Source organism: Dipodomys spectabilis, unplaced genomic scaffold (genome assembly GCF_019054845.1).
Source record: "Dipodomys spectabilis isolate Male_0828 unplaced genomic scaffold, ASM1905484v1 ptg000017l, whole genome shotgun sequence".
NCBI lineage: Eukaryota > Metazoa > Chordata > Mammalia > Rodentia > Heteromyidae > Dipodomys > Dipodomys spectabilis.
In genome coordinates, this window is record NW_024870694.1 from 5531185 (window position 1) to 5551513 (window position 20329).

General features: G+C 38.1%; 1 protein-coding gene across 3 annotated transcripts in view; it reads left to right on the forward strand.

Moving 5' to 3' along the window:
* Window positions 1-20098, forward strand: part of Gtf2e1 (general transcription factor IIE subunit 1) — a 31271-nt gene extending 11173 nt beyond the window's left edge. For all 3 annotated transcript variants that reach the window (XM_042669657.1, XM_042669645.1, XM_042669655.1), the window contains exons 3-5: window positions 7813-8014; window positions 14436-14677; window positions 19011-20098. In XM_042669657.1, the coding sequence (XP_042525591.1) occupies window positions 7813-8014; window positions 14436-14677; window positions 19011-19435 (869 nt within the window). In that variant the 3' untranslated portion in view covers window positions 19436-20098. The remainder of the gene's footprint in view (window positions 1-7812; window positions 8015-14435; window positions 14678-19010) is intronic.
* Window positions 20099-20329: the final 231 nt, after the last annotated feature.

Below are 20329 nucleotides of genomic sequence, written 5' to 3' on the forward strand. Positions count from 1 at the left end.
CTGGTAGTCTATTTATCGGATAGACTGGAATGAAAAGGGAAAAAAATTCTTTTTAAATATTTAATTGTTTGGAGACTTGACTCATAATGTCTTTTACCCATAATCTGATTTTACATCTCTGTCCTTTTTCTCCATAACAAATTTCCAGAGCACTTTCTTGTCAAATAAAAGAAGATACACTTTATTTTGTGGTTTTCTTCACTGAATACTTACATAATCAAAATAACATTTTTTAATATGTAATTTAACATATCAGAAGTTTAGTTAAGTTGAAAGCCTTGGCCCGCCTAGGTACCTCTTAAAGTTTTTCCCAGGTTTTCTGAATTTTGCTGATCCTGTTTTTTGTTCTGCTTTCTTTGGTTCCAAACTTTTATCTTTCTCCACCTCTGGTTTCATTTTGGTTTTTACTTTTCTTGTTTGGAGAAAAGTTAAACTTAAAATGGTATAGGATTCTTCCTTTTTTCTTTTTCCCTTTCTTCCTCCTCACAATTTGGTCTCCATTTCTTTTCTTTTCCTTTAGAGTGATATTTTACCTTCGTTAGAAGAGTCCTAAGTCATCTACTTACAGATGACTCTAAAATAGTTCCAAAACATCAAATTTGTAAATTTTTTTCTCCCAATTTTCAATGCCTGTTTTCTGTAACTGGATATATTTTGATCTTTCTGGAAAACCTAGTAATAAGACTCATCTCAGTAAAAGGGAAACATGATAGGCACTTAATGTTTGTTAGTAAATTCTTTGTTACAAATACTTCATCTGTTCTCTTTTTAAAAGAGGGAGGATTTTTTTTTTTTTTTTGGGTCCAGTCATGGGGCCTGAACTCTGGGCTTGGGCGCTGTCCCTCAGCTCTTCAGCTCAAGGCTAGTGCTCTACTACTTGAGCCACAGCTCCACTTCCGGCTCTTTTCTTTTTGCTTATGTGGTGCTGAGGAATCGAACCCAGGGCCTTGAGCATGCATGCAAGGCAAGCGCTCTACCACTGAGCCACCTTCCCAGCCCAAGAGGGAGGATTTATATAGATACATATGAAAAGTTTTCTAAACTAACTGGCAAGGATGATAGATTGAGCCAGAGTTGTGTAATTCAGAATTCAAGGAGTCTAATCTTTTAAGTGAGACAAATTTTGTTTGAATTCAAGATTGGTATTTTTTTTGTTTCATTTTGTTTTTCAAATTATGATTGGTATCTTAATATCTCTAAATCTCCATTCCTTTGTATTTCAAATTTGGATACTAGTATTGCACAGACTCACCTCTGATGAATACAAGGGAATATTTGCAAAATAGTTTCTTTTGTAGTTTGTGAATCTGGATGATCAAACAAATAAGGTATTTTTGAACTCAGCTTTACCTTCAGAATCTTTGTAGCCTTTATTTTCTCTCTGTTCTCACATTGGTGGATCTAGCCTGCATGTTCTCCATTCTTATTTTTGCCTTGATCCTATATGTAGAAAAGATTGCAGAGAATTGAAATTCCATCTAAGTTCTTCACTAGGTCTTGAGTAGTAAGTCCTGTCTTACAACTTAGTATTGAGAGGTTAATTCCAAGAATAACTGATTGGTATCACCGATTACCTAACAACTATTCTACCAAAAGTGTACATCAGAATTGCTTATGGCATCTTGAAGTTCACATTCCTAAGTATGATCAGGACCTATTGAATCACTATTTCTGGGTTTGGGCCTGAATGTTAATGCCACTAAAGCAAATGAACATGTGTAAATACTAGGTTTGATGACCTCATCTTCTTAAAATCCTTAAGTGGCTTTCTCTTATTAAAGTAAAAGTGGAAATGAAGCTTAGCATTCAGGGCTCAAATACTTCTTGTAAATTCTAGGATTGCCTTCCTGTTTGATACTGTATTCCTACCAGACTGAAATTACAATTTAGCATCATTTTTCAATCTACTTTTCTTATGACCTAGAATGATCTGTTTCTCCCTTTCCCTTGCCTTGATCTCTATAATAGTCTTATTCTCTAAATTCTACCTCAAGAAGGTATGCTTCATCCATAGCCTTGCATTGTACCCTTCACTAAAGATACTGTTTTTGAACTCTTAAAATATTTGTGTACTTTAGTTTTATGCTCTTCCTGATCATGTTGAGCACCAGATACCTTCTCTATTAAACTTAAAGCTTCTTGATGACAGGATATTTGTCATGGGTATGCCCACCATCATCACTGTGCTTAGAACATACCATGTACTGAGTTTCCATGGCCTTGTTCTAGCCCACCACCCCTACTGATTTTGGGAAAGTGGATTTATAATTCTAAATGGTGTTCTTAAATGATTGTAGTATGTTAAATTCGTCTGAAATCATCTTCCATAAAGTGTCACATTTTTACATTTGGCTTTTGACAAGCTGCTTCTCATTTATAGTTTGTGTTTTTGTAATAAACATAGGACTCAGAGATGTCAGCCTAGGTTTTTCTCTGGGAACAGTTGCCAGATGTGGTAATTGCAGTTCTCCCTGGGCCTTATGTTATACAAATCCTGTACAAAGGTACTGACTTAACTGCCTATTTTCTGGACTCCTTTTCAAGGATGTTTATATAAGGAGCAGCCTTGGAAGATATCGTTTCTCTCCAGAGCAAAAGATGAGGTTTTGCTTACTGCCTAGTATAATAAAATAACATCTCCCTCTGAAGTATGTTTTAATTTTCAGTGTAGTAAAGATGTGGCCCTGCTGAGCATCAAGAATAGTCATGCTGGTGGCCATTATAAAATACCTGGGTTCTTGTACATTTAAGGTGTTTTTCCTGTAACATACCCACTGTGTGTGTAGTTTTCACATGGCCCTTGCATATTATCATATAGGGATTGGGGCTCTGGGACCTAGCTTCAGTACTACTTCTGGTCTTACCAGTGGCTAGTGTCACTATTTAAGCCAGGTCCCCAAACCCCAGTTTGTATTCAGTGACACAAGAAGGCGGCCAGCTGACAATTGTACATACAGTTGATATGTTATAGGAAAGAAAGCCTTCTGTAAGTCACTCAGTAAATCTGGATTGTGCTAGAATTCAGGGTCCTTATGGCCATAGTTCTTTTTTGCTTGAATATATAAATATGTTAGAGTTAATGGATTGTCATCCCAAGATTCTCAAGTAATGATATGTTCTCTTCCTTTTGCCTTCCCCTTTGTCTGTCCTTCCTCCCCCCCCCCCCGACAAAAAATAAAACATTAAATTTTATTAGAATTACTACGCTGATAAACATGTTCATTTATTGAAAGCTGAAGTCTGAAATACATATTGTTTTCAAAATAGTAGTGGGGTATTTGGGAAAACTGTTTTTATTCAAGTATAACCTTTTGTTTGTTTGTTTTTGGTGCCAGTCTTGGGGCTTGAACTCAGGGCCTAGGCACTGTTCCTGAGCTTTTTTTTTTTTGCTCAAGGCTAGCACTCTACCTCTTGAGACAAAGCTCCACTTCCAGCTTGTTTGATAGTTAATTGAATATACTATCTGATTTTTCTGCCATGGCTGGCTTTGGGCTGTGATCTTCAGATCCCAGCTTCCTTGAATAGCAAGGACTGCAGACAGGAGCCACTGCTGCCCAACTACAGTATTAACATTTTTAAAGATAAGGAAACTAATGAACTAGATGTAGTCAAATTAATAAGTTAGATACTGACAACGTCAAGGAAAAGGAAAGCAAAAGAAGGGATAGGACTGTTGAAGTAGATAGGACACGGTTGAAATTTTAGATAATATTGGGTAGGGATGCTGTGATGAAGTGACTTTTGAGGAAAGAACTGAAGCACATCAGGAGAGTAGCCGTTTGGAGGGAAAGCATTCTGGGCAGAAAGAACAGCACTGAAGTCTCTGTGCTACCGAGACACCGAGGAAGCTGGTTGTGATGCTTTGTAAACCTGTAATGGGAGGGTTAGAGGATTGCCCCTTAGCTCTGTTGACTTCTTTTGCTTTTATGTTTATCTCTTAGGTACTTTGACACATGAGAAATGGAAGTCCTTTTAAAAAAAGAACATAAACCTACTAAACTAGATAACTTGTAAGCTACTAAACTGAATAATTGTCTTCTAAGTATGGTTTAGTTCTCCTTGACAGTTCTCCATACGCACAGACCTTACCAAGTCCCATATTGATAATGTTTTCAAAATTCAGCAGATAACAGAGAGCTATAATTAATCTTACTTTTTATACTTTTTAAATTGTTGTTATAAAGGTGATATATAGAGGGATTACATTTCATAAGTCAGGTAATGAATGCATTCCTTTTTGGACAATGTCATACCTTTCTTTCCTCTCTCCCAGTTTTTTCCTTCCATGCCTACCAACAAGTTGTATAGATCATTTCAATATAGGATCTCATGAGTACTGTTGCATTTCTTTTACCCAATATTTCTCCATTTCTGTGCTCCTTCCCCTCCCAAAGACAGATAAATGAACAAATAAGACCAAAAAAAACAAACCCAAACCAAGGAAACCCTCTTATTTTCATTTCCTGGACTTCATTTTGATAAATATTATTTTATATGATCAGAGGCACATAGGCATGGCGCCTTTGTGTTTGATCTGATTTAATATGGTTAGTTTTTAACTCCTACATGAATTATATTCTTTATGTTTCTATTGAAGAAGGAAACAGCATGGAACAAGTAGAGGATAATTCTAAAATCTCTCTAGTAAGTTACTATTTGTTCTTTGTAACTAAATATCAATTCTAGTTTTTTAGTTCTGGTTGGCCCTGAAAAATTAATTCCTTACCATTACCTTCAAATACTTTCTTAGTATACCTGTGGTTGTACCATTTCTGTTTCTCAAGGATTTATTTTTCTTTAATTAGAAATATAACTTGACTATCTCCTCACTCTCCTTAATCTCTTTGGATACTCTGGACTATGTTGCCTTCAGTTACTAGCTATATTTTATGGATTCTTATATCTAAATTTCTAGTATTTTCATAGCTAGTGGAGACAACATGGATTCAGATATATAAAACAACTTGGTAACTTCTACTTACAAAGAAAAAGGAACTTATTCTTCTCTTTATTTTATAAATGGTATTCTTGTCCAGTTGACTCAGCCAGAATCTGTATGTTTACACCCTTTAGTCAAAGACATGTTATATATGCCTATAATAAAGTTAAATTTGTGAATGGTCTCTCTAACAAAAGGATCCATTTATAGAGTCTCTTGGTGAGGTGGTACTAGACAGACTTAGAGTACTTAGACTTTTGTTGGGTATTTTTTGAGAGGATTAGGGGATAATTATCTCGGACTAGGCACTGTCAAAAAATAAAAGTAATTCTGTGACTGGGTATTTTTATGTCTCTTACCTGTAAGGTGAGATGAGTAAGGCAAGGCCAAAGTTGTAATTGGTAAAGAAGCAGCAGTTACTTGGGTTGCTGGGATCTTTTTTTTTTTTTTTTTCTGTAGTTTATACAGAGTACTTACTTTTGCCTATCATCATGAGTATCGTGGTTTGGTTCTGTGTCATTTCCATCATGGTTACAGAGAACCCTACCTGATGATACTGAGCTGTGAGATTCCGTTTGACAAATGCCATGCCTGCCTAGGAGTGCTGGGCCACCTCCCACCTGAGCATGGTGTTCTGTCTGTCTTTGTCTCTGTTCCCCCCCTCCCGACCCCCCCCAAAAAAATCCCTCTCCCTCCCTCTTCCTCCATCTTTCCCTCTCCCTCCTTTTTCTCTTTCCCTCTTCTTGTTTGTGGTAGATGTAGAAAATTAGGTGGGTTTTTTTTTTGGTTTTTTTTTTTTTGGGTCCGGTCGTGGGGCCTGAACTCTGGGCCTGGGCGCTGTCCCTCAGCTCTTCAGCTCAAGGCTAGTGCTCTACCACTTGAGCCGCAGCGCCACTTCTGGCTTTTTTCTTTTTGCTTATGTGGTGCTGAGGAATCAAACCCAGGGCCTCGAGCATGCAAGGCAAGCGCTCACTACTGAGCCACCTTCCCAGCCTGAAAATTAGGTATTTTTTAGACAACTGGAAGATGGGAAGAAAAATGTTTTAGACAAGGAATATGAATAAAGAATTTGCTTATTATTGATTGGGTGGGTGTGAGATCAGTAAAGAAACCACCGGGAATATATCAATAGGATCAGGTGTTACATTGAAATAGAAATGCCTGGTTTGTTTATTCTGTATCTGAGAAAAAGAGGATAAGATGGATTATGTATCAGTCACACACGAGGTCTTTCAAAGTTGAATGTCTGAGTTCTTACTAAGTGCCCTGTACCAAGTATGCATATTATCTCTTTTAATCCCTCAAGTAAATTTAATCAGAAAGGGAAGATGCATAGTCTTGGTATTGTGAATAAAAAACCAAACTGGAAATCAAGTGACTACTGATACAGACTGTTAGGTAATATTTAAGAATATAAGCTACAACACAGTAGTTTGAACTGATTTGATTTCCATCCTGTCCTCTTAGCTAGTAGTTGTATCATCTTGAGCAAATTACTGAGCTCATTGGATCTTCTATATTTTACATACTTGAATGAACAACTATACAAGTCTCAAAGGCTGGCAATACCTGGCACTTTATAAACACTCAGATATGTTAACCGCTGTTATTTTTCTATTCTTTAGCTGTGTGACTTGGAATAAATTCTTGAGAGCCTCAGTCTGACATCACTTTAAAAGATTGGTATAAGGGTCAAAAAGTATATATGGGATTGTTTTAGAAATAGCACTATATAAATAGTTACTAATCTCAGATGTTTGTCTTGCTTTGGTATGTAAAGAAAGGATTCTGGCTGGATTATGGTGTCTTAGGGTCAAATTCCTCAAGGTCTTGAATGTTAGGATGAGAAATTCAAATTTCATGCTGTGAGCATTAGAAATTCAGTTATCAAATAGACTGTAGAAAAGGAAAAGGAGATGACGAAGTGGTGGTTTAGGAAACTTGGAATTGTAGAAGGAAAACATAGACTCAAGGATCGTGTTTAGGAAGCCCTTTTAGGCTGTAATAATGATCTAGCTTAGCGAAATGACAGTGGATGTGAAAAATCTAGAGGTTTCTAAGGAATTACTGTAGTTCTAAGTTGAGTGTTAGAGATATTAAAAATATATAATAAATTGATTATATTTAATAGATACAAATGGTTAGTAAGCATAAAGAGCCCTGTAGTGACATACAGGATGACTGGAATCTCTTAACTTTAGGTATTTATTTGGTTCTTCCTGTAATAGAAAACCAATTGGGTAGCATATAAAAAGGAAACTGTTTGGCAAGGGATACAAGTACAATGATAAGCTATAAAACTTATGAACTGTAGGCTAAAATAAATGTAGATATCTTAGAAATATTAGGATTAGAAACTGGTAGGAATGATACGGGACACTGGTGGCTCATTCCTCTAATCCTAGCTACTCAGGAGGCTGAGAACTGAGGATCACAGGTCAAAGCCAGCCTGGGCAGGAAAGTCTGTTAGATTTATTCCAGTAAACTACTCAGAAAATGCCAGAAGTGGTGCTGTGGCTCAAGTGGTAGAATGCTAGCTTTGAGAAAAAGAATCTCAGGAAGAGTGCCTAGGCCCTGAATTCAAGCCCCAGGACTGGCATCCCCTCCCCCTTCCCCCCAAAAAAGAAAAAAACTTTTGAAATTGAAATGCATAAAAAAGAGAACTATTAAGAAGAAATGGGTAGATGGATGGTAAAGTTAGCAAAATGATCATCGCAGAATCTAAATGGTGGAAACATGGATGTCCACTCTGAGATTATTTCAAGTTTTTAAATATATTTGAATATTTTAATAGGGTGTTGAGATTAGCTCTTTGCTAATAGTGTGTCTGGAAGATTTCACCTCCCTAACCTGAGACTTTGTTTTTTCTGTAGGAACTTTCCACTGTACTTTTTGCCATACAGAGGTAGAAGAGGATGAATCAGCAATGCCCAAAAAAGATGCTCGCACACTTTTGGCAAGGTTTAATGAACAAATTGAGCCCATTTATGCATTGCTTCGGGAGACAGAGGATGTGAACTTGGCCTATGAAATACTTGAGCCAGAACCCACAGAAATCCCAGCCCTGAAACAGAGGTAAGTGGTGGCCCTATGCTCTTACCAAGAGCTTTTTAATAATTTCCCTTGTTTTAACTTTGAATCAAGATTGGGTAAGTAACTTCCTAGCGTACTAAAGAGTATGCCACATAGAATCTGAGCTCTGTTGTGTTTGTTTATCTTAGTAACTTGTGCTTGTGATGAAATGTATTTGTACTGAATAGAGAACATTGTGAATCTTTGGCAAAATATTCAGTTAGGTTAACTTCTACTACTCATTCTGCTTGAGCCTGAAGCAACTCAGCCAACTATTGGCCAATCCACATTTTTTTTTGACATGCAGCATTTGATTTCCCACTTCAAAACATTTACACATTTTGTCTTAGGTTTGTTTTTTTTTTTGTCAGTTGTGGGGCTTGAACTCGTGGCCTGGGCCCTGTCCCTGAACTCTTCTGCTCAAGGCTAGTGCTCTACCACTTTAAGCCATAGCTCCACTTCCAGTTTTCTGTTAATTAATTGGAGATAAGAGTCTCATAGACTTTGCTTCCCCAGGCTAGCTTTGAATCACAGTCCTCACATCTCAGCCTCCTGAGTAGTTTAGGATTACAGGCTTGAGCCACCAGTGCTCACTCAGCTTCTGGCCTTAGTTTTTTAAGTGCAAGTTTCTTGAGGGTTTATAGTTTTAACACTGGCTTCCTTTTTTTTTTTTTTTTTTCCAAATCAGGGTACTTGATTTGAATTACAGAGGCAGTTTTAGTTCTGCTATGCCATAAAATGTGGTTGTATTCTACCCTTTTTTTTCTCTCCTCTTTCCCATTGTGAATTTATAGCCACCTACTACTATAGAGCTGGACAGTCTAGGTATATAGTTTTTTAGAGCAGCTCTTAGTATGTTATTTCCTGTAGTGGAAATGTTTCAGAATTGTGAGTCTTGTGCAAATTGAATTTCTTTCATAAAAATAATTTAGACACATAGAAATCTTTGTATCTATATCAGTTATTATATTTTCTGATTAACTCCATGTATCAATTAGAATGTCTTTGTCTATGATAATAGAAAATCCAACTAGAAGTAGATTGAACAATAAAAAAATTGTCTTTGATGAGATACTCTGAAGCAGTATAATTCAATATATTAATAGCATTCTGAAGGAGCTATGTTTGTTCCATCTTTATCTCTGTTGAGCTCAGTCTCTTGGTTGTCTTTTTGGAATGTATGGGGAACTAGTTTAATGTGTTCATGTGTTTCCAGGTTATTACCTGCAGCTAAATAATCCAAATGCAGAAAAATGGACTATATCTTCTTTTTATTTTAAGACTGAAGAAGGCTTTCCCAGAGTGCCCCCTTTATTTTGTCTGTCTCCAGTGTTTCAGTGTCTAAAATTGCTTTATATGGTTTTATTTATTTACTCATTCAGCCACTGATTTATTTGGGTCCTTACTGGGGTTTGAAATGCAGGCTTTGTACTTTCTAGGCAAGCAAGTACTCTTTATCATTATATGCTTACTTTTAAACCAGCGTCTGGCAAAGAAAAAGTTTTACCTTCTTGGACTAAAGAAGGTCTCAGAGTTCTTTAGAGCAACTAGTCCCTGGTATTTGAATAAAGTCAGTAAGCAATGATAAGAGCCGCTGTTGGCAGGAGCTATCATCTACAACATAGGTAGCCTTAAGTTTTTGTTACTGTCACTTTTATCAAGTTTGCTTTTTGACTTTTTTTTTCAGCCCACCTAAGTTATACTGCTGCTCTAACCTAGAAGGAAACCTATGAGAAAAATTGCTCTTATGAAAACGTGTGTGTGTGTGTGTGTGTGTGTGTGTGTGTGTGTGTGTGTGTGTGTGTGTGTGTGTGTGTGTGTGTGTGTATACTGCCTTCTACACAGTAACAATAGTTCCAGACTTTTTTTTTTCTACCTTTAGTTATTCATCCTGTTTGTCAAAATGCTTCCCACTATAGTAGCTTTTTACCACAGTCTGCCTCCTATTTCAGCATCTTTGAGTAACCCTGACTTCATGACTCAGGCTAGTTGCAGTGGTACAGCAACACCAGAAGCCCAGCAGTAGTATGCTGTGATCAAGTCACCTTGTCAGGAATGATTGTGACTCTAGAAGTGACAGGTCAGAAAGCAGGGGGAAATGAACTGATCAAGAAATAGTCTGATCATCAAGGAAGAAGGGTGGCAGGAAATGGAGACACACAAGAAAGACAGAATGGAGTTCCTAGGGCTGCCAGCCATAACAAAGTAGTTGGGAATAACCATTGGAACTAAATTAGAAGATGTTATTTTGACTCAGATGGTCCCACCAAGCATCTGTTATATCCACTACCTAGATATAATACTCTGGAGTGGAATTGATTTGGCCTTTCTGTTCTGTAGGAGCTCTCTAAGTTCTATAATAGCTCCTCCTGCCTTAGGGACATTATAACCCATCTTCCCCCAAGTATAAGAAAGGAAGCATCAAGTGTCCAAGAGCTCAGAGACAACATTTTTTTGTTTGAATGTTTGTTTTAATATGGGATTTAATGACTGCCATCAGTTAAATGTTAATGTCCTAGGTCAGATACTTCAGGGGCAGTAATCAGCAAGCCTAATCCAGAAGTTGATGGGCAGTTTTAGCCTTTCAACAGGTCAATCCATTGGTGATTCTTCAAAGTTTTTCTGTCTTTCTCAAGGAATTCCTTGTTTGCTTTAATCTTCTCTTTTCCATCATCTTTTATACTTATGTTAAAGATCTTTTAAAATGTAGTTTAGAAAGACTGGGTTTATTTCTCAGTGTTAGAGTACATGCTTAGCATGTACAAGGCCTTTGGTTTATTTCTAGTACCCCACCTCCTCCCAAATAATCTATTTTGATGTGATACAATGCTCTTATAAGTCTTATCTTTTGAAAGTTCTAAAAAACAATTTGAAAAACACTCAACCATGATTATCCTTGTCAAATTTGATAAAAATGTGCACATTTTCTCCATAGAAGAAATGTAAATATGCAGAAGAAATGAATGTAGTTGTCTCTTATCCAGATTTTTTTTTAGTGGCACATCACCTTGGCAGGTAATTTACGGTTTGTGTCTGTAGTAAAGGTAAAATAAAATTTGTAGAGTTAACTATGGTTATAAATATGTCCTTGACAGTATTTTCACAATAAAAAAAAAGTAACTTAAAAAAATACATGTTCTTGAAAAAAGTTTAAGACATATTTCAAATGGGGTTACATATCTGCTGTTTGGGGCTGAGAGCGGTGGTTTTTACTTGTAATCCCTGAATCACATCTACTTGGGAGACAGTGATTGGGAGGATTACAGTTTGAGGCCAGCCCCAGGCAAAAAGTGAGTAGGACCCTATCTCAGCAAAAATATCTGGGTGTGTTGGAATATATTTGTAATTGCAGCTACATGGAGATATAGATGTGAGGATCAAAGTCCAGACCAGTCCTGGAGAATAATGGGAAACAGTATTTGAAAAAAATAACTAAAGCATAAAGGGCTGGAAGAGCAGCTGAAGTAGTAGAGCGCTTACTTACCTAGTAAGTGTGAGGCCTGAAGCCCTGAGTTCAAAACCTGAACATCATTCAAAAAAATAAAAATTTAAATTAAAAAAGTCTATTGTCTCAAACTGAATTAAAATCTACCTTGAATTTCTATACCAGAAAACTGAAAACAAAAGATTGGGCTGGGAAGGTGGCTCAGTGGTAGAGCGCTTGCCTTGCATGCCTGAGGCCCTGGGTTCAATTCCTCAGCACCACATAAGCAAAAAGAAAAAAGCTGGAAGTGGCGCTGTGGCTCAAGTGGTAGAGCCCTAGCCTTGAGCTGAAGAGCTGAGGGACAGCGCCCAGGCCCAGAGTTCAGGCCCCATGACTGGACCGCCCCCTCCGCCCCCCAAAAAAAGACTAGTATTCATTGTAGTTGTCCTATTTTTTCTAATTTTCTTGTTTTCTCTATTACAAGTACTTTTTATCCATTTATGAGATAGTCCTCAGTTAACGTTAAAGAGAGTATATTGAAAACCATGTTTAGGATTATGGATAAAGAGAAACTAGCGTCAGAATTGAGTGAGTAAGTCATTCAGGAGGCTGGATGAAGAAAAGACATAAGACATAATGTAGTTTGCCAGGTGAGAGCTTTAGAACCATGCCTTTCTTGTCTTTCCTAAGCAGAGTTAACTAAGTTGGAGGGAGACAATTTGGGACAGAGAAGTCTAGGAGCAGGCTCAGCGTTACAGGACAAGGAAGCTGGCTGAGGATAGAAGAGACATAGGAAGGAGGGAAATAAATGGGTGAGGGAGGATAGTGGGAATGTAGAGAGTAAGCACAAAAAAAAATCAGGAGAGAAGAGAAAGAAAAGGAAATGTTGGGGGGGGGGGAACAAAATTTTCAAAAAGCCAGTATACACAAAAGTAAGAGTCAGATTACAGTGAAGGCCACCACCCAGCCTTTCAAAAGACAACAGACAGTGATACCAAAGAAGGATACTCTTAGGAGCCCAACGGCACAGTGCCTCTAATCATGTAAAATAATACATCAAAATGAAGAAAACAAAACCCCAAAAGACAATAGAACAACTAGGGATGGTTAAAATCAAGACAAACAGTACATGGTACAAAAAGTAACATCAGATGAATGCAGAAACAGAAGTAGAGAAAACCAATTACATGCAGCTGTAGCAGGAGACCTCAAAATACAGCAAGACAAATAGATGGATTGGCTATATTTAGAAAGACTCAGAGTGGGAGAACAAGTAAGTGGTAGCAAGTGGGAGCAAGGAGACAAACAAGAAGGAAGCAGGCAAAAGAAGTGGTTGAGACATGGAAAGATAGACTGGGTGCCAGGAAGAAAAGAGTGTGGGAAAGGGTGGCTATGAAGTAGCTGTATAGTGAGAACAAGGGAAAGAACACAAAGACAGTAGCTGAAGGCATAGATTACTGCATCAACATGGGTTGAACAACTGGAAAGAGATGTTTGATTGCACAAGTAGCAGTGGTCCTGTAGATAACAGAGCCTGGGCAGGAGGAATGGTTACTTCTAGAGGATGGTCAGAAACACAGTGTATGAGGGAGTGGCCTAATAGGTCATTCAGATAGATGGACAAAGATAGACATCAGAGAAACCTACTGCACATGAGGTAGAAAGTCCAGGTAGATAAGAGGAGCAATGGTATATGCAGAAAAAATAAGGGACTAAAATGAAGGACGATAAGTGGTTTATGAGGTGACAAGATAAGTGAAGTATTTGCTGAGACAGTGAGGCAGATTCCACACAGGAGGTAGTCTAGGATCCACAGGAAAGATTGACAGAAATGAGAAGGAAGGAGAAACGTAGGTCAAGTGGACACTGAAAAGGACATAGCAAAAGGTATGGGTTGATCAGGTACTTTAGGAATCACAACAGTAGCTTATGGGATAAAACACACAAAGCAGGGGAATTCTGTGTAGAAGTTGCGGTGAAATGTGTCATTTGCAGGCAGAGAAAGATAAGGCATGAGCTCAGGCAGAGTCAGGTATATCCAAAGGCATTTTTAATAGCTAAAAGAATCCAGGAAAACAAAACATCTGAAAGATGAGACTCTTGGTTCATTCTAGAGATGGAGAAACTAAATGACTAGAGAAAGCTAAGTCACATGCCAACAGCAAAGAAGGTCTTGGGGAGCAAAACAAAATAGACTGAGAAACAGGTCACAATCCCTGTGGAACAGAAACAATGGTTGGGACAGATAAGATTAACAAGTTTCAATCAAAATTTGTCAATCAAATTTTGGTTGAAAACAGGCTGGATCTGTACAGAGATTTGGATGTGCCTTACTCAGTAGCAAGTGGCAGGATAATGTTAATTTCAAGTTAGGTCCTGCTGTGTGAAATACTTTTCTAACTTCTACTTTGAATTATTCTGAGTTGAACTAAGTATTTCTTAATACAACGCTTTATTTTGTCTTCATTTTTGAAAAAAACAAATTTCTTACGAAAGATGTTATTGGTAGATGTTTTGTTTTTCTTTGTGCTAGATTAGTGTTTTTATTTATCTTTTAAAAATTTTTATAGTAAGAAAACTTGACAGCTTTATTGAGTAAGTGAGTAACTAAGCAAGTAGGCAAACAGACAAGCAGAAAGGCAGGGGCACACTCTAGCAGAGTATGTGCTCTCAAAGGGAAACACATCTTGGTTGGTGTTTTTAAGTGGATCATGTCACCATGTCATTTTTCCCCTCCCCCAAGTAGATTTATTGAAATATCTCACTGTGTAAAACTTCACTCATTTGTATACATCAAATGATGTAGTATTTGAGGACCTTACAAACAAACACAATGCTCTGATCCATGCAGCTTTCCCCCAGAACTGTAGATTTCTAGATATGATTATATGGTTGCTAGATAGCATTTACTCTGAATACTTCAGTAATCACTAGCCGCCCTTTTTCCCAACACTAAGACTTGACTTTTTTTTCTTCTTGTTCTTTAATCTTTTTAAACAGCAAGGATCGAGCAGCAACTACTGCGGGAGCTGCTGGCCTGGCAGGGGGGCACCACCGGGAAGCATGGACCAGCAAGGGCCCTTCCTATGAGGACTTATACACGCAGAATGTTGTCATTAACATGGACGACCAAGAAGACGTTCATCGAACCTCACTGGAAGGAAAATCTGCCAAAGAGAGGCCTATTTGGTTGAGAGAGAGTACTGTTCAAGGGGCCTATGGTTCTGAGGACATGAAGGAAGGTAAGAGTAGATGTCAGTAAGATGGATGCATCTTGGGTTCAGTGGAAAATGAACTAGGTTTAGTGGACAGTTCTTAATTTTATTGATAACTTATTGTACTCACTTTGCAAATAGTTGCACTGTATCAGGAAGGAAGAAAATCAGTAGTAGGAATTATAATCAGGATACCTATATACTTGTATTGCCCTTCACCTTAGTCAAATAGCTTTTTAAATCTATTTTTAAATTTGAAAAATTATAATGTCTTTATCTTATTGTCATGGGAAAATCTCATTCTGCTCAAGGTAGCCAAATTCATCTCCAAAGTTCATTTCTTTATTTTCCTGAATTGGGAGCTATAAGGACATACCTAACCCCCCTCCCCACACACTTTTTTATTCTTGCAGTGCTGGGGCTTGAACTCAGATCCTTGCACTTGCCAGGCAGGTACTGTACCACTTGAGACACTCCCTAAGCCCCATTCTTTTTTTTTCTGCCCTGGGCTAGCCTGGACTGCAATCCTATTGACACTTCCCCACATACCTGGGATGACAAGTGTGTTCCACCACATTTTTTTTATTGGGTGAGATGGGTGTCTCCGGAAACTTTTCTTTTTTTTGGGGGGGCGGGGGGCTCTGGTCGTGGGGCCTGAACTCTGGGCCTGGGCCTGGGTGTTGTCCCTCAGCTCTTCAGCTCAAGGCCAGCACTCTACCACTTGAGCCACAGCACCACTTCCGGCTTTTTTTTTTTCCTGCTTATGTGGTGCTGAGGAATTGAACCCAGGACCTCATGCATGCAAGGCAAGCGCTCTGCCACTGAGCCACCTTCCCAGCCCTTCCGGAAACTTTTTGTCTGGTTGGCCTTACCTCTGATGCTCCTGGATCTTAGGCCTTCTGAATAGCTAGAAGTAGAGACATGAGATAACTGTATCTAACACACTAGTCCAAAATTGTTAATACTATTTCCTTGTAAATATCAAGGACTTGTGCTACCTGAAATATATACAAAATATATACAAGGACTTGGGCTACCTGAAATATATACAAAATATATACAAAAAAGGATTGGGATTCTTACAGTCCAAGAAGATTGATAAGTTAAATTCTGTGAGCCAGAAATGGTTGACAATGGCATTATCTTTACAAGTTTGAGAACTGAGATTTTACTTGGAAGCCCTACTGTAAGTTACTGGATTCAAGACTGAGGTGGTAATATAGAAAATAGGAGCCTAAGACTGGATAAAAACTACTCAGAAACAGGAAAGCAGAGGTAAAAGGGAATATCTATCTATACCTCTATTATATTTCTCCAGCCCAGTTCCCAGGTTTATATCCATACTAGTGTCTGAATGCTAGGAATTCATCAATAACTGAAAAATCTCTCTATCTCTGTTTGCCTTTTTTCGAATGTTATGTGTTTGAATATGTATGTGATGCCAAAAGCATGTGATTTTGGTGTGATTCTCTTTTTTTTTTTTTTCTTGAGTTGCTTGGTCTTAAATTCAGGGCCTACTACTTGAGCCACATCTTTAGCCCTTTCTCTGATATTTTATCAGAAAGAAAAAAAAATTCTCTGACAACTGTTCCTTATTCTCCCTTCTCCTCACTAATTAGCTTGCTATGTTTAGTTATTTTAGATTCTTTTTTTAGATTATATAGTAGTTAGGCTGTCTGTTTAATAGATTTGCTTTCCCTAGCTTGGCTTCTTGCCAAATCTTCATTCCTTTGAATTTAGAAACAAAATTAAATGTCGTAAAACTGTTGTTAACCAATATTTTATAGTTAAAATCTTAAGTTTAATACTTGATATTTACAGTTACTTAAAATAGTAGAATAGAACTTGTATGGGCCTTATGTAAGTCATCTAGTCTACTCAAGTTCTCTCTGCAAAATGGGATAGAATTTGTCTAGTACTAGACAAATTTAGATTTGACCCTGATAAATTTCGTGCTGTTGAACAGGCTCTATCTAATGAATGCATAAAGCAAATCTTACTTGTTCTATACTTTCTTATTCTCAAACTTCAAATTATTTTGATATCTTTTTGGATTTTGATAGAACTTCAGTCATGTCATCACTGTAATGAAAGTTTTAATTCCTTTTGATTCTGTGTTCGTTATGAAAAACTACCTATACCCTTGGTTTTTGTTTTGTTTTTTTCCAGACCATATTGAATCCTAACATATTTTACTTGAGACCTAATGACAAAGCAGCACATCTTGTTTTTATATAGCTAAATCATGAATGATGTTTTATTTCCATTATCTGTTTGGTTTTTCCTTGACATTTCATTTGTTGCTTTGGTTCTGGGAGCATGGATAGGGAGTAGTATCCTGTCCTGCCCTGGTCTGTCCTTCAATGCATTTTAGATGATCTTTCTGTATCACATTTCCTTGCAGTTGCCTCTATAAAAATCTGCTACCTTTCTTCCCACTTTTGTAACCTTTGGCTTGTCTGTTTTTTGCTGTAGCTCAGCCAGTGAGCTCCAGAATTGCTTAGTAGCATCCATGGTTAGACTCACAGCATTCCTTACCCTTTTGTGGTTACTGTTGTTGCTTCCACTGCATTACTGCAGTGGAAGTCAGAACTCTAGGGAGGAAGTACTCCCTAGAGCTTTAAACATTTTTCAGGTGGTTACATTTGATTTTAATTCTCTCTTTGGCATCCACGTCATCATAAGCCTGTTTTCTCTCTGACCTCCTTTTCTCTCTTACATGCCCAGTCTCTCATTTAGGAGTTAAATGTCGAGCATTCCAGCTAATACTTCTTATGTGTTAACGGAGAGGCTTTTTACCTCATCTACGTCCAGAGTTGGCCCCGAGTCTTCTCTTGACAGTAATAGAAGATAACACTTTCCCAGGTGCCAGACCTGTACTAAGCACTTCATGTTTATTTAGTTGCCACAATAATTAAGTGAATAATAATAATTATTATTTTGGTTGGTTTTGGGGCTTGAACTCTGGGCCTGGGTGCTTTCCCTGAGCTCTTCAACTCAGGGCTAGCACTCTACCACTTGAGCCATAGTGCCACTTCTGGTTTTGCTGGTGGTTAATTGGAGATAAGAGTCTCACGGACTTTGCTGCCCCAGCTGGGTTTGAACCTTGATCCTCAGATCTCAGCCCTCTAAGTAGCTAGGATTACAGGCATAAGCCACCAGTGCCTGGCTGATTCATTCTTGAACTTGAGAAAATCAAAGAAAAGAGAGAGAGAGAGATAATATGATTTGACCAAAATCACACAACTAAAAAGTGCTAGGTATTTGATTTAAGGGAATTTGATACCATGCACCACTTTTAAACCTTTTATATATGCTTATATATGGTGTTATTAAAGTGCAAAATGCTTGAAAAAACAAGTTTGACCTGAAGTATATCCATTAAGATATGTACATAAAATAAGAGATGTGGAAGGATATTTACTCCTGAAATTAGCTACCTTTCTATAAAGACTTCAAAGTGTGCTTAGTTTGCCTCAGGAAAATAAAACTACCATTTTTGACCCATTTATCAATACTTAGCAGAGGTAGATATCTAGGTACCATGGATATCAGTGAATGAAGAAGGCAAATATCTATGGTTAATCCTCCGTCCTTGGAACGGAGATGACAAACAGTATACGGAAGTTATTCACTAAATAACTGAAAATGAGTGTGGTGGGGAAAACAAGGTGTTGATAAGGTGGCATTTGAATCAAGTTATAGAAGATAGAAGGGAGTATATGGTATGGAAACCTAGAGGAGAGATTTTAGGCTGAGGGGTGAGTTCGAATGTTCTGAGGTAAGAGTGTCTGGTACATACAAAGAATACCATGGAGGCCACTGCAGCTAGAGCAGAGTAAGGAGAAGGAGAAATAGCTGTGAGAGACAGGTGGCCAGGAGAGGCTGCAAATTACATTGGACCTTATAGGCCATTGAAAGGCCTTTGGCTTTTACTAAACAAGATCAGGAGCCATGCTTTGCTATCTGCTATGCCTGGCCCCTCATAGACATTATTTCATCTGTCCTTATTCAGAGCCTTAGGAGGTACATCCTTTTATCACCTCATTTTACAGAAAAGTTACTGACATTTAGAGAGTAAGTAACTTCCTCAAGATAGACAGCTCAACTGGAGAAGAACCAAGACTCAGATCCATACTATTTTACCTGCAAAACCCATGGGCTGCAATTAGGTTCAGTTTATAAGAAATATTTTTAATATTTGATGGGACAGCAGCTCCAGAAATGGAAGCAATGGAGTCTGTGTTTTTTTTTATTATATTATCATCTATATAATATGTGTTCAAGTATATATTTGATTAGCCATAAAGGAATGTTCTTTCTGTGTAAGGATCTTGATTTTCTGGGTTTGAACCCTCAGGTGGCATAAATATGGACACATTCCAGGAGCGAGAGGATGGCCGGGCTGGGCCTGATGACAACGAGGAAGTGATGCGAGCACTCCTCATTCATGAGAAGAAGACTACCTCCGTGACAGCTGGCTCAGTGGGGACAGCGGCTCCTGTGACTGCCGCCAATGGCAGTGACTCAGAGAGCGAGACCAGCGAGTCAGATGATGACTCTCCACCCCGACCTGCTGCTGTGACTGCCCGTCGGGAAGAAGATGAAGACGAGGATGATGAGTTTGAGGAAGTAACAGATGACCCAACTGTCACAGTGGCTGGCCGTCCTTTCTCCTATAGTGAAGTGAGCCAGCGGCCAGAGCTTGTGACCCAGATGACACCAGAAGAGAAAGAAGCATACATAGCAATGGGACAGCGCATGTTTGAGGACCTCTTTGAGTGAGCTTTCCCTACCTTTCCTTCCTGTCTGTAATGCTCATTTCCAAAAGACACCCCCACCCTTGAAGAAAAGTGTAAGTGGTTTCCTCTTCCTCTTCATGTGAAGAATACTTGTTAATGTAGCACAAAAGAAAATGGGAAAGTGATTTTTTTCATGCTAGATATTTCTTACCAAGGTAGTTGGCTGTAAGAATTCTCTTTCCTGCCATCACTACAGTATTATTATTTTGCTGTATTTTCTTGTGTTTCCTTTTCTAATGTTTTTATTTTAACTTTTTAAGATACATTTTTCTCCCTCTGAAATACTTGGGCACATCCATAGGTCATTTCTTCCTAACTACAGAAACCTACCACAATGAGTTACAGTAATTCAGTAGTGCCATCTTTTTTATCTGTTCTGACCAAACCTGTCAACAATTTCTTATATTGCTACCAACCAAAGTATCTTGCCAATAGGCAAACCTCTGATTAAGGAAAGTAATTCCTAATATTTAATCTTTTCCCCCAAATTAAGGTTAGGCTCAATGTGTAAGGGGAAGTGACTTGTATACACAGGATAGACATGTCCGAATCTTAGGATGTCTAAACCAGAATTAGTGTCTTTACAACTGATGAGATAGGTCAATTCTGTTATTTTGAATGCTAGAAAGCAAAAATATGCTTGGTATGGTTTAGGAAGAAATTAGGAAAAAAGCACCAAAAAAGGGCCAAGGGCTAAAGAGTAGAAATCACTAGCAACAGTGTCTTATAACAGCTTGGGTTTGTTCTGATTTGAAAATCCTTTCAGTAAAGCTGAGATTGGTCCCATTTTTACCCTTCTATAGACCTCTTGTGAGTGCTATAAATGGAGACCATTCCAGCAGAAATCAACCTAGAACAATGAATTGTTCCATTCTCA